General features: G+C 43.2%; 2 protein-coding genes across 2 annotated transcripts in view; one reads left to right on the top strand and one right to left on the bottom strand.

Moving 5' to 3' along the window:
* Positions 1–11,982, bottom strand: part of mrpl22 (mitochondrial ribosomal protein L22) — a 41,783-nt gene extending 29,801 nt beyond the window's left edge. Inside the window, exons 1-6 of the mRNA XM_083656599.1 lie at positions 11,955–11,982; positions 11,820–11,862; positions 10,952–11,084; positions 6,247–6,312; positions 5,966–6,043; positions 4,171–4,240 (exon numbers count right to left, since the gene is read on the bottom strand). Of these exons, the coding sequence (XP_083512725.1) occupies positions 4,171–4,240; positions 5,966–6,043; positions 6,247–6,312; positions 10,952–11,084; positions 11,820–11,862; positions 11,955–11,979 (415 nt within the window). The 5' untranslated portion in view covers positions 11,980–11,982. The remainder of the gene's footprint in view (positions 1–4,170; positions 4,241–5,965; positions 6,044–6,246; positions 6,313–10,951; positions 11,085–11,819; positions 11,863–11,954) is intronic.
* Positions 11,983–12,269: 287 nt separating this feature from the next.
* The window catches only part of gemin5 (gem (nuclear organelle) associated protein 5), a 127,742-nt gene continuing 125,468 nt past the window's right edge, over positions 12,270–14,543 (top strand). Inside the window, exon 1 of the mRNA XM_083646813.1 lies at positions 12,270–12,498. Coding sequence (XP_083502939.1) covers positions 12,357–12,498 — 142 coding nt within the window. The 5' untranslated portion in view covers positions 12,270–12,356. The remainder of the gene's footprint in view (positions 12,499–14,543) is intronic.

Below are 14,543 nucleotides of genomic sequence, written 5' to 3'. Positions count from 1 at the left end.
TCCGTTTAGTTTATTATTACAAAAGTAAGCAAATAACATTCTCCAGTCATGCGTAAATATCTACCATTCCACTGACACATATGCTAAAATTCACCAGTTAAATAGTAGCGTTAAATCATTATATTGTATCAAAGCATTTGGTTGTTGCCATGATCATAAAGGCTAGAGAGCGTTGCGTCTCCATGACGTTAGCCGTCCAGGGTGCGTGCCACTCGGTGTCATATCGTGTCATCAGTTCCCTGAAGAAACGAACAACGATATGTGTTATGAATGAATCGCTGTTAACGTTAACATTAATCATCAATCATCAGACGTAGCACCCCAACCTCCAAATGTTGCTATCGTTAGCGTAACATCAGTTAATCCAATCAGTTACATTTAACGTGCAAAATGGCCTACCTGCACTTCATCCTCAGTCAGACATCTGCAGTAATTCTTCTTTCTTTTGGCAAATTGAATAGTCAATGGTTGCACCCAATATTCACCTTACAAAAACAGCAAAAAATCTGCGACCTCCATGCTAACTATTAGCAATTGTAGTCCTAGCTGATCAGGCGCTGCTACGTCATGAAGGGAAGTCGATCTGATTGGTTGGCGCTGGCAAGCCCAGACGGTGACAGACAGACGGTCCATCCAATCACCTGCCTAGTAGCTTGAAAAAAGTGACCGCCCTCTTCAGCAATGTAGCTTGGCCGAATCCAGATGGATGTTGTTTGTGAAACAGATATTTGAAGCAAACTCATCGATCTGGCAGCGTCAGGTTATAAAGTGGGTGCATCTCATTGTAAAATTGGACTTCAAACGGCCCAAATCTGGCTTCAAACGGCCCAAATTTCACGCGCGTTGGCCCATATCGGCCTGGCCTGCTTGGTATCTAATGCCCGGCCTGAATTATGATCCCAGTCCGCCCCTGTTTTTAACTATATCGCCCAGCCCTACTCATGATATATAATATACAGTCTCTAGTGTATGATTCAACTTTCCCCATGTTCTAATCTAGTGTAAAAAAGCAAACAAACTGAAAAAAGAAAAGAAAAAAATAAACAAAAATCACAATAAATCGTAATATCGAATCGCAATAATCGTAGAATCGCAATACTTAAGAATCGCAATATAAATCGAATCGGCACCCAAGAATCGTGATAGTATCGAATCGGGAGATAAGTGAATCGCCACAGCCCTAATTTCTACATCTCACGTGGCACAAGCCGTGATACATCGAGTATATTCGATATATCGCCCAGCCCTAAGTCAAACATCGTGATTAACGCCATCCGCTGCTGCAATGCACGTTAAAAGCAGGACAGCTGAGCTCTTCATGAGACCGACAGGCAGGCTACTACTCCTGCACAGAGCCACGCGACTCAAGCAGTGGCAGCAGCAGCAGCTACTGCTGTAACAGCTAGCAGTAGCTAGCTGCTGCTGTATTTCTCTCTCAACTCTCTCCAGTCTCCTCAACTCTCTCTTATTAGGTTCAAAAGCCCACGCGAATCCAACGTTATATCCGCCAGTAATTCTGTCACTTTTCTGCCAGCTAGTTCAATTCAACACACACACACACGTAACGTTGTTGGTCAGGATCTGTAACGTTAACGTTAGCCTATTTGTTTTGCGCCGTTCAATATTGCTAGTGCTGTATCAACTTCAACTTTCACTTTGGAAACAGGCGAGTTAAATTCACAGTTGAAGACTTGTACTCACTTTGGGTTGAAAACAGGAAAGAACGTGAAGTTTCTTCTTTGTCTTAAAAGTTTTCACAACAAAATAACTGACTTCTCATGCACGGGGGATGCCCCGGCGCAATTAAACAAGCGCACCCCAGTGCAGAGAAGCACTAGAGCGGGGGAGGGGGAGGGGAGGCTTCTCTGAGTCTGAACTGGGTGCGCTCGTTTAACCCATTGATACCTAAGCGCGTTCTCTAGAGTGGCACTCTAAACCTACTGCACGTTTGTACTGTAAACACCCCCTGTAAACCTGACGTTTTGTGCTCAACTTGACAGAGCGGTCGGCGTTCACTAAAGCCTTCATATCTCAGGCTCTGTAGCACATAGAAACATAAAATAAAAAGCATTTGAGAGCTTAACCCTTTGGCTTTTCGTATTATATTTGCTCTAATGTTCATTAAAACATTTTTTTTTATCTTTAATAAAAATAAAAATATTCTAATGCATTTTACCAAATAAAAAGCGACGGGGTTAAGCTCTCAAATGCTTTTTATTTCATGCTGATAGCTACTACACAGGCTGAGGAAATAGGTTTTGTTGAACCCTTGACAATTACTGCAGCACAAGTAACGTTAGCGATCTCTGTTTTGCAGTCGTCTTGAAATACGGCAAATTCGCCAAAATGTCACTCACCCAATGAGCCTTGGCTAGCGTGTCAACAGTCACATCATAATCTGGGTGTGGAATCTTCTTATTCATTGATGTCTTCGTCCTCAAAGTAAGTCATACTCCGTTCAGTTCATCACTTAGCGTTAGCATTAACTTAGCTTACTGTCTGAGGCGGCCATGCAGAATTGCCACTGTGCAGCAGAAGAACGTGCAGTAAAACCTTGAGGCTATTGCAGATTGGAAAATGAGATAAATACATCTGAAATTACGTCAGCAGCATTAATTTCATTCTCTAATAACTAGAGTTGTTTGGGAAGTATTGCCCGAATGCCGGCGCTTCCTTGATTTGCCACGTAGTGCAGCTTTGGAAAACTGTCCACACCGTCGAGGCAAAAAGAAAAAGAAAAAACTACAAAAGCCACAATGCATTTCACCGCCGCCACGTCTATTTCAGCGAATCATGATGCATTTCATCGGTCACATGTCTTGAAACAATGATATACACGTAACCTCGCGTCACCAGGCTCTTCTCGGCGAGAAAGAGCCTGGCTTCCGCTCACAATTGATTTTGTCACCCTACCTGGTTCCGGCCTAGAGCCCGCCCTAGACCGGATGGGCAGCGTTTCTAGCTCGTCAACTTTTACGTTAACTTGACAATTTGTCACAAGTATCAGAACGGCAAACAACAAAACAAAAGATGGACGTACCGAACGAAGTTTTTCAAGAAGTTCTTTTAGAAACATTGCGGATTCACAATCTCACGTCTTTTAAGCCAATACAGAAGCTTTGCATCAGACAATTAATCGAGCCAAGAGACGTCAAGCTAACGGCAACAAAGACGTTTTTTGGCGCACTGCCTTCCGGTGTTCATTCTGGTTCCGTGGTTTACGCCCCATGACAAAAAGCGGGGTGGAAGGTGCCCAGACTAATATACACGTACTACGCGTCTGTGTTGCAGCCGGGATGAAAGGTAAAAGGACACGCCTGTTGCCGTCGGTGTCAAAGGGATATACACGCAAATGCTGCATCCGGTATCAATGGGTTAATGCCGGCGGCGCGTCTCTCACGTTAAGTGGAAAATATTAGCTAGAGTCAGTGAATGTGCTTGAAATGCTTCATTTCACAAAAGGCTGAATATCTCAGCTTATAATTTGAAATGCCTGAAAACGCTGAAAACAACCTATCTTCTCCGGCTCATAACTAAAGAACGGAAAATGGTATCAATAAACTTTTTTTTGCTGATGATACAATAGAGTCTCCTTGTTCTTTTTGCGTGTTCGGTGTTTACATAGTAATATCACAATATTCTGTGGGCCTCGAGAAATCACTGAAAACGCTCTGAAACTCTGGCACTGGGAGCGTCGTTCTCCAAAAGTGGCTGGCACTCAATGAGTTGAGTGGACTTGGTATTTTTTATTATTAAAACGGCACAAATTTAAGAACAGCAGTTTGATCTGTTCATTCATTGTGGTGTGTAAACCTGGTGTAAACCATCAACATAAATAAATAGGTGTAAACAAGGAGCAAATTCCTTGGAGCAGACGCTTCCGGGACGCTGACGTCAGACGCACGCTCATCCACAAGCCAATTAGTGGAGACGCAGCCCACGCAGGTGATGACGACAGGACGTAGGTCTGTCATGTTAAAGTCCACTGGTCCGCTGGGATCATTGCAGTGTGAAAGCGAACCTTACTGGACCAAATGTATACAATGTAACAACAACATGAGTTTGGTTCGGACCTTGGTCCGGACTTTTAGGTGTGAAAGGGCCCTATGAAAGGTTCATTGAAGCAACAGCATTTTAAAAGGAGAGCACACATCAGTGCTGCTGACTCACCTATATACAGGTTGGACTTGTACTCCACATTGTGACTCCTGACCGCCATCTCCTGCGCTTCCAGAAGGACCTGTAAACAAGAGCCATGAGGAGAAGACCAAAGCAGGGTCAAAACTAAACAGGCAGCATGAGAGACTGTTCTCTCATCATAACTACAGTACTGAGCAAAGTGCTTGTACTTTGTACAACAACAAAAACAGTCTTCAACTAGCAATATTTTCAGTCACAGCTTTTCATGGGATTTGATTGACATTATTCAAGAAAAAAATTAAATACCGGTATAACTTCAAACAATACTATTAACAGGGACGGCACCCGGGTAGCAGTATGGGTTAGCTCCCCAGCCTGCGTCTTCCGTGAGGAAGAAGCCCAACAACCCACGAGAGGCCTTTTAGGAGGGCCATTCAAGCCGCAAGTGGAGACTGCAGTGCCACCAAGTACTGGTACTGCATGGTGTCCACTAAGATACCATCACCTCGGAATGAGATGTTTGGAGCGGGGGAGTCTGGTGCAGTGCACAGGTCGTAGACCTGGTGAGACGAGGGAGGAACCCGGCCGGGTGGCAACCCACAGAGCCTGGTCCCTCCATGTACCAGAGCCCTCCCCCTCCCCCGGTCCCAGCAGAGTAGTTCCGGAGCAGCGGATTGAGTGGCCCTGACCACGTGACCACGTGACCACCTTCGACCCTCCCTATAGGGCTGACCGTGGGTAGCTACTGGGACGTAAGTTGGGGCTTGGCCAGCCCCGGCTGGGTCACCTGGGCGAGGGTGTATGATGTTGCGAGACCCGAAACATCCTATGACCCCAGGGTACATCACTGAGGATACGTCCCAGTTATGCATCCATGCAATGTTTTTTTTCTTTATTTCATGACTTTTCCTAAACTTTTCTACCTTTTATATTTTTTAATAACTTCTCCAGACCTGGAAAATAAGATTTTAAAATGTCATTACTTTTTCAGGTTTCCAGGAATGTGAGAACACTAGCACTCTGATGGCATTCCTGTTGATGTATTTCTACGTGTCCAGTAGGGGTGTCAAAATGAATTGTTTAATCCAGGGGTTCCCAACCTTTTTTGTGCCGCGGACCGGTAGATAGATGGAAAAAAAAGTCCCGTTGTCAATTTTAATAATAATAATAATAATTTTTTAATAAACAGGCTATAATATTATAGGCTGTGTGGTAGTTGAAACAGTTTCAAGTTGACGTTTTTTTTACTTTTGTACTTTTTTTTTTTTTGACCGGGCTCGTGGCCCGGTACCAAATGCGTTGCGGCCCGGTACCGGTCCGCGGCTCAGTGGTTGGGAACCACTGGTTTAATCGATGCATCACGATACAGATGTGTGAATCGAATCATTGACAGATGAATCGTTGAATCGTTTATGTTTAAATTTATGTTGACATTCAGATTTTAAAGCACTTTCTAAGTTTCTTGTATTAATTGATGAAAAAGTAGCCATGTACAGTAATACCTTAAAATAGAAAATTGAGGATGTGACACTTGGAGTTGCAATACTTCGAATCAAATCGAAGACACATGAATCGTAATCGAATTGAATCATGAGGCCAGTGAAGATTCACAGCCCTAGTGTCGAGCAGGGTAAGAATCAAACGTCTTCCTCCATGGTTTGTCCCATTACTATTTGTTTTAACATCTTTCCTACTGCTGGAAACTGGCATTTTCTCCTCTCTATCCTCAATCAGTCCATCTTCCCCTCCATTAGGTGATTGAGTTTTTGTATTTAATATTAAACACACACAGACAGTAGATCACCCTGAGGGGCCAAACACCGACCTCTTTCATGATCTTAGCCCCCTTCTTGTCATTGAACTCCAGCTGTGCGATGGCCTGATCAATGCTCATCCCCCGGATCTGCGGATGGGAACAAACAACTGAATCAACCATTTCCACACTCAAATTCGAAGAGTTTCCAATTACTTTCTCAAGGTCTTGTTTAGTGAAATTTGAGGACTCAAAATGGGCATGTTTTGGGGAAAGACTTTACATCAGTCAACATTTTACAGGGGACTCATTTATTGCTCATCATTGGGTTTGCTGCATGCTGTACATCTCACCAGTTTGGCCAGGTACCACATCTTGTCTTTGCTGTACTTGATCTGCCTCCTGCAGTGATGGATCTCCTGTGGGACACAGCGATGCAATCAGACCTTCACTGCTGGCTGAAGAGCTTGGCTGATGGAGAACTCATGACCAGTAACACTGACCATGACATACCTCTATGTTACATTACAGCCACAATGCACATACAATAGGTACTGTAGATGAGGAATTTCAGCAACAACAGTCACAGTATTATTTTATAAAATACAAAAATGTGACAATGCGTATGGTGGGTCAGAAACAATAATGGTCAGATTAGCTCAATTTCATTCTGCTGTAATAATCACAAATGAGACACTTGACCTAGAGGTGGGCGATATGACGATCTTAGATCGTTAACGATAAGAATGGCTCCACGATCTGCCTTTCTAGACAGATCGTTAGAATCGCGCTACATGCAGTGCACATTCTATCAGTTGCATTTCTATGTCTGACTCCAAAGTGCCCCCCCTTCACAACACAGAGGCCGAGTTGGTTTGACTTGTGATGTGAACACAGACACACACACACTTGAAGTAGCAGGCTGGCATCTTTGAACAAGTTAAATAATAATAATAATTAGCCGCTGTCAGCGGCCAATGTCGCGTTGCCTCCACAGTTCAGACTTAATTTTTCGGTCACTCTGCCTGCTTGGTACTGTAGCTGACGAGAGAGAGACGTGCTGCTCGGTGATAGCAGTTCCCTTGCTGTGGTAAGAAACCCATTCCAGTCCAGTGATGGGAGTTGCACTAACGTTACGTTGACGAGCAGCAGCGCCTTTCATGTTTGCTTCATTTGCGCGTGGCTCGTTAATGCCGCCGCCTCTCTCATGTTGAAAATATTGAATGTTTTGCGGCAACACAATCTGCATTTTGTTTGGCCCGGGCGGTCTGTTGCAGTTGCCCATGACATGATGTAGGCATGCAGCCTATTTCTTCATTAACCAAGCGGCTAGTCTGCCTACCTCCCTCACCGAGTTTATGGAACTGTGTCAGGCCACCACCAAACTAGATTTCAGGTAACGTAACGTTAGTGAGCGCGTGCCTGCTTGTGAAACTGATTATTTCTTAGCAGAGGAGTTTTTTTCAGTGAGGCATAGGAGGATGGTCCTCCTCTATTAGATTGGGGATTTTATATAAAAAAAAAATATATTAAAAAAATATATTTTTTATTTTTATTTTTATATTTTTCATTTTTCATATTTTTTTTTATAATAAAATATCAATCAAATGTGTTTTTTCTTATGTGCAGACGCTCATTTTTTCATTCATTATATAGCTCCATGCAGACGAGTCACTCTGGCCCTGGTCCCAGCATGGGGGAGGGGATTAAAAAACACCCGCCCTGTGGGCTTGATTTATTTGGTAATTTATCTAATGAAAAAATAAGATTGGTTGAAAAAGACTTGCAATTCACAGAAAACAGTGAGAGTGATGTGTTTTCCAACGAATCAGATTGAGGAGGAGGGGAGCTCTCCCTTAGCCCGTGAAACCAGGTGAAACCCTAATTGGTTGTTGTTTGATTGATAGATTGCTTGACATTGATTGACATTCTGTATTGTCCAATGCTGAATACGTCTGAAAATCAGCAACGTTGTTCCACTGGCTGGTCTGTGGTCACGCTGAATCAAGGAGGTGAAATCCACTGCTTGACCTGACAGGAAGGATTTACTGAGACAGTAGCAGCATATCATATTTCCCTCTTATTTTTATTTACTTTTTTATCAATCAGTAAGTGTTCACAAGCCAGACAGTCGTTGATATTGGATTACCACCAAAACGAGTTTCGAGTTGCGGGGAGACTTGAGCTGCGCGATACGGGCTTTTTGCAATGTCAGAAAACTGGAATATTTGCAACGTCTCGACTGCAGCGTTTCCCCTACAGACAGCACGGATATTCAAGTAAGTCAATTGATTTCAAGTTATCCGAACCTTCTATTAAATTCGGCGTGGAAATGGTTCACCGAGCAGCGCTATTTTTGTCGTATTGAAGTTTCATCCTGTAATTTCTTATACTAAAACCCGCGAAGCTTAAATTCACAAATTTTTTAACTGAATTTGGCCTGTAAATCGATAGCTGACAGCGGGCTCAATTTTAAAGCTTGAGTGGTGATCTTTATATCATATGAAAGTAGAAGAAATAAGGAATCGATTGGGATGAAGCATGTCAACCTAGGATGTCGGGAAGGGGGGGTAAATAACGCTCCAAAGTTGATAACTAAATGAGTAGTGCAGCACTGTGCACATGAAGACACACTCTCGTTCCAGATGCAATTAAGTGTAATTTAACGCTATTTGACAACAGTTTCGGCCATAGACTTTGTCAAGTATCATACAAACAGTGCAAGACAGCCATTATAAAGACAGGTTAGCTGATTGAATGGACAACACCTGTCTTGTGAAAGCACACCTGAGTGTGAGACATCATAGGATGAATCAAAACATTGATGTCACAGGTAGGCTGTATACCATAATATATCATGAATCTATGTGAATAAATAGATTTATATAAATAGTACCGGTAATCACAGCCTAATGCATAGAGATAAATCCTGAAACCTTCTCGCAACAGTTCTAGCCTAAGCCAGTGGTTTTCAAAGTGGGGTCCCCAGCAAAAAGGGGGGATAATCTATTTTCACTATAATTCCATGCCATCCATAAGTAACACAATCTAAGATAGTGTAGAAGTGAGTAACTAGGCTAATTATAACCATAACAGCACAAATAATTGACAAAAATCTCGAAATAAATATACAGTATTTACTCTGAGAAATGAAATAATGAGAAAAGGAACAATTATTGATGGTTAAAACTGAATAATGACATCACAACAGTCTAATCCTAATGCTAATTTAAAATGAGATTTGGGCGTTTTGGGAAAAAACTGCTTGTGGGTGAGAGTATCAGCAGCAGAGCACACGTCATATTTTCCCTGGGACCGCCTCAGGTGCCAGGTGCTGTTCCGTCCTGTAGTCCTCTCACTGGGTGCTAATGCAATGCTCCTCACTGGGTGGAAAGCTAAGAGGCTTGACAGCATGGGAAACATGGCAAATACACACACACACATGCGCGCACGCGCGCGCGCTAGGCATGGGTCGATTTCCGGTTTTACCGGTTCGGTTCGGTATACGAGCCCAAACCGGTTTGATCACGTGCAAACCGAAAAAACCTTAAAAAAAAAAAAAAAAATTTTTTTTTTTTTTTTTTGCCAGTCCATTCTGATTGCACTATTGTTCGTATTAGCCTCTTCTCAAGTTGCACTAGTAGGCAAAAGTCTTATTTTGTTTATTATGTTGATGTTTGAAGAAAAGTTAAGCTGAATAGTTATGAGAAATAAAAACAGTGTGTTGTTACAGTTAAAAGGTTCTGCTTATTTGTATTCAGTGTTCGTGCTGGTTGGCAGCATACCAGCTTAGAGGTGCATTATCGCCACCAACTGCAGCCGCTTTTATATGTTTTTTGGGGGAATATCGAACCGGTTTCAAAATGTTCAAACCGACCCATGCCTAGGCCCTATATTGTGTGAATTTGTGAGTTTTGAAGTTTATAAGGCAGCTCAGCTGTAAGCCAATCCATTCTGATTGCACTGCTTGTGTTTTTATTAGCATTTTCTCAAGTTGCACTATAGGCAGAAGTCTTATTTCATTTATTATTTTGATGTTTAGAAGAAAAGTTGAGCTGAATAGTTATGATAAATAAATACAGGGTGTGTTTGTTACACAGGTGTCCTGCTTCTTTTTATTCAGTATCATTGCTGGTTGACAATACCAGCTTAGAGGTGTATTATCGCTATCAGGTGGACTGAAGTTGCACTACAGACAGTTATGGGCCACACTCGGGAGCCCTGCTTAAAAAAAAAAAAAAAAAAAAAAAAAAAATTATTACAAAAAAAATCGGTATACCGGTTCGATCCGGTTTAGACGGCAATATCGAACCGGTTTTAAAATTTTCAAACCGACCCAGCCCTAGCGCGCGCACACGTGAAAAAAAAAAGCCCAAATTTTTTTCGGCCACCTTCGGTCGCCGCACTAGCTTCCTCCCCTGTTTCCAAGCTCACCAGCCACCACTGTTTCTTAGTGTTTCCCAAACTATGGGTCGGGACCTAATTTGGGTCGCGGACCCGTGGGGGGTGGGTCCCCAACTGGTCGTCATGGTAACTCATTACAGTATGTTTTTTTGGGTCCCAGGAAGACATAACATTTATCTTTTCGGTCCCAAGATAAAAAAGTTTGGGAACCGACCAAAGATAAATTATTGTAAACTCAGTGTAAAAAATGAACAACATGAAAATATTTATTAATCAAATTTCCATGACTTTTCCCAAACTTTTATCTATAACTTTCCCAGGGCATGGGAATTGTATTTTAAATTGGACTTTTCCAGGTTTTTCATGACCGTACGAACCCTGAAATTAGTTTGGATGTACTTGTACTGTTCAGTAAATACAATAAGTTCTTGTCCCAATTTCCCACCGGGGATCATTAAAGTCTTTCTGATTCTGATCGAATCCTGAACCCCATCTCTTATTGAATCACATTGTAAGATAAGAATATTGTCCCATCCCTAATATTACCAACATCACTACTTTTTTAATTCACCAATTCTCAGTTTTCTGCAGGTTATATCTAACAATTCATGCCATCACTGTGTGATTTACGTTGCTACCGGGTAACTGACTCACTGCTGGTCTGCGCGGCTCATCCGGTAGCTGAGGCGGAAACATCTGTTTGTTCCTCCTGTCCCAGTTCTTGGTTTGCAGTGTGGCGCTGCTGTGGAGGCAGGACACCTGCTGCGCTCCACTGCCACCCAGCAACCTGTACAGAGGTAAAGTGAAGTGAAGTTATCCTTTATTTATCCCCGTGGGGAAATTCATCCTCTGCATTTGACCCATCCTCTACTAGGAACCTTCCTAGAACTAGGAGCAATAAATAAATAAATAATAAGCAGTAAATAAAGTTTATTTATATAGCACCTTTCACAGAGCAAAGTCACAAAGTACTTCACATAGTCAACATATAGGCTACAGTTAAAACAATAGTTAAAACAAGTGCAATGAATAATAAAAAGACACAAACAAGACACAGAGATACACAAGAGGCTAAACAAAGGCCTGACTGTACAGATTAGTTTAGCTGCTTTTTGAAGATGTCAATAGAGGAAGCAGATCGTAAGGCAAGTGGAAGGGGATTCCACAGATTCGGAGCAACAAGGTGACATTATTATTGTTGTTATGGACGATTTTGCTGTGCACACACACACACACACACACACACACACACACACACACACACACACACACACACACACACACACACACACACACACACACATATATATATATATAAGGACCTTGCGAGGAGCAACTGAGCGCAGCATTACATGGGGTTGCACGACAGAAATGTAACTTGGGATATAATTTATTTGGTTTGTCGTAATTTAGAAACTAGCATTATGTTGGCCCGTTCCGTTACAGCGTATCCGCTGTCAGTCTGATTTGTCCTTAGGTTGACACCGATGTGATAAAGACAACAGACTTTAACGTTACTTACCGTGAGTATAACTGTCCGGTTAGATTCCTAAGGAACGAAAGCCCTGAAAGCAAGAATAAATACATAAATTACACTAAAACCAGAGACAAATAATGAAGTATAGCGGCTATTTTGGAGAACAACGTTTATCTTTACCATGCCCTGTCACAGCGGCCGCCATGTTGCATGTTTTTGCGACGAGTATGTGTGCTTTACGGTAGTCTTGGTTATTGCACTATCAGCTGTCGTTTTTACTCTTCTTTACATACTAGCCTATGCGCTTTGTCTACCTTGGCACTAAAACGCATCAGAGACAATTAAACTGTTAAAATGCGGAATATGCACGTATCTGTTAAGTCAGACCGCAAGCAACATGACATGATTTGTTCCAAGTGGGATTCCGTAGTCTGGCACGGCCGGTATTTACGACACCTCTCCGAACCCATACGGCAGTCGATGTATTCGCTACGAAACAGCATGGATGGTGCAGTTGACATGTGATAACTTTAGTTCAGGTTTCTATTTAGACTATCGTTAAACGTTAACCGTCCAGCTGCCATGCACGTGCGCTCCCTCCCCGCCTCTCCGAACTGGTACTGCTCCCGGTGCAGTGACGTCACCGGCGCCGGTTTACTGGGCTTTGGAGCCAAGAATATCATCTACCTGGTGGACGTCTCCGCCGCTTCATGCAGGGTTGTGGGTGAGTTTCTGTTCTCAGCTGTGGAGGAGTCAGTCAAGTTTATTTGTAGGCTATAGCCTTATTTAACAAGCATGTCTCAGAGGGCTTTACAGATAATGTGCCTAGTTAATCTAGCTAAGCACTATCAATAAACAGAATCGAACAATTGTATATAAAGTATAAAAACAAGCAAAGAAGAGAAGAGAGGGATGGGCAAATAAGGGAGGGAGAAGAGAGTGAGCGAGCAGAGAAGAGTGGAGAGGACAAGTGTGGAGAGAGAGGAGAGAACAGAATTACCTACAGCCTAACTATAGGCTGACCTGTTATAGTGTTCAGGCAAAAATCAGACTAGAGCAGTATAGGACAGGCCAGACTAGGCTGTAGATTAGCTAGATCCCCTATGTCGCAGTTAGCTCTGGTTAATGTCTAGAGTAGGATAGTAGTCCCCCCCCCCCCAAACCTCGAGTCACCAGGCTCTTCTCGGCAAGAAAGAGCCTGGCTTCCGTTCACAATTGATTTTGTCACCCTACCTGCTTCCGGCCTAGAGCCCGCCCTAGACAGGAAGGGCAGCGTTTCTAGCTCGTCAACTTTTACGTTAACTTGACAATTTGACACAAGTATCAGAACGGCAAACAACAAAACAAAAGATGGACGTACCGAACAAACTTTTTGAAGAAGTTCTTGTAGAAACATTGCAGATTCACAATCTCACGTCTTTTAAGCCAATACAGAAGCTTTGCATCAGACAATTAATCGAGGAAAGAGACGTCAAGCTAACTGCAACAAATACGTTTTGTTGCAGTTAGCTTGACGCTCCTTCCCCTCTTCTCCCTTCCTGTTCTCTCCTCTCCCACATTTCCCATTCCCCCCCACCTCCTCTCTTTCCATGCTCTTACCTCCCCCACATCCCACTGCTCTCCCCCCTCCCTTCTCCTGCTCTCTCCTCTTTCTCCCCTCCTCTGCTCCTTCTCCTTCTTCTCCTTCTCCCCAATTTTTCCCCATTCCCTGCCACTTCCTGCTCTCCCCTCTCTCACATTCCCCCTGCTCTCCCTCCCCTGCACCCTCCCACCTCTCCTTCTCTGTTCTCTCCTCTCCCACATTTCCCATTTTCTCCCCACCTCCTCCCTCTCCCTGCCCTCTCGTCCCCCACATCCCCCCGCTCTCCCTCCCTCCTCCACTCTCCTGCTCTCTCCTCTTCCCCCCTTCCCCCACTACTCTAAAGCATAGTACACATTCCACTCCAAAGCATGGCACCCATTCTATCCCCTCCAATATTCTGCCACTATTTAAAGCATGGCACCCATTCTTCCCTAAAGCGAGGCACCCATAAGCTCTATATGTGAACATGTGTTTATTTGGCAAAGGGACTCACTACTAAAGGCTTGCAGCCAATTAAATTAGGCATAGTTTGGTTGCTAAGAAATCGACATATGTCCATTTGCAAGATGTGTGTCTATATTTCTCTATCATATAATTGTTCGATGTGTTATTATTACTACTGTAATTTGTTAATGTTGTGTCAGCTAGCCCTCCTTTCCCTGTTCTCTCCATATAGTCTCCCATACTCCTCTATACTCCCATACTCTTCCATACGCTCTCTCCTCCCCCACATTTCCCATTCTCTCCCCACCTCCTCCCTCCCCATGCTCTCTTCTCCCCCACACACACCCCCTTTCCCCTCTCCTGCTCTCTCCTCTTGCTCCTTCCCCACCTCCTATACCCTCCAACATTTCCCATTCCCTCCCCACCCCATCACTCTCTCACATTCCCCCTGCTCGCCTCCCTTCTCCTGCTCTCTCCTCTGCTCTATCCTTCATTTCTATATTTTCTATATTTCTCTACCAATTGTTCAAAATGTTATCTTTATTCTGTATATTCTTGCTACCGTTGTGTCAGCTAGAATTAGCTAGACATATTTTCTGTGAAGCCCTCTGAGACATGCTTGTGAATTAGGGCTATATAAATAAACTTGACTTGACTTGACTTGACTTAACAGAACAAAAGACATACCGCTGTATTGTACTCATTTCGCTTCATCACTTACTGTGGTACCACATAGATCCTTT

The sequence above is a fragment of the Poromitra crassiceps genome, assembly GCF_964638095.1.
Source record: "Poromitra crassiceps genome assembly, chromosome: 1".
NCBI lineage: Eukaryota > Metazoa > Chordata > Actinopteri > Beryciformes > Melamphaidae > Poromitra > Poromitra crassiceps.
Note: the sequence above shows the minus strand (reverse complement) of the source record. Positions and strands in the feature narration are given on the sequence as shown.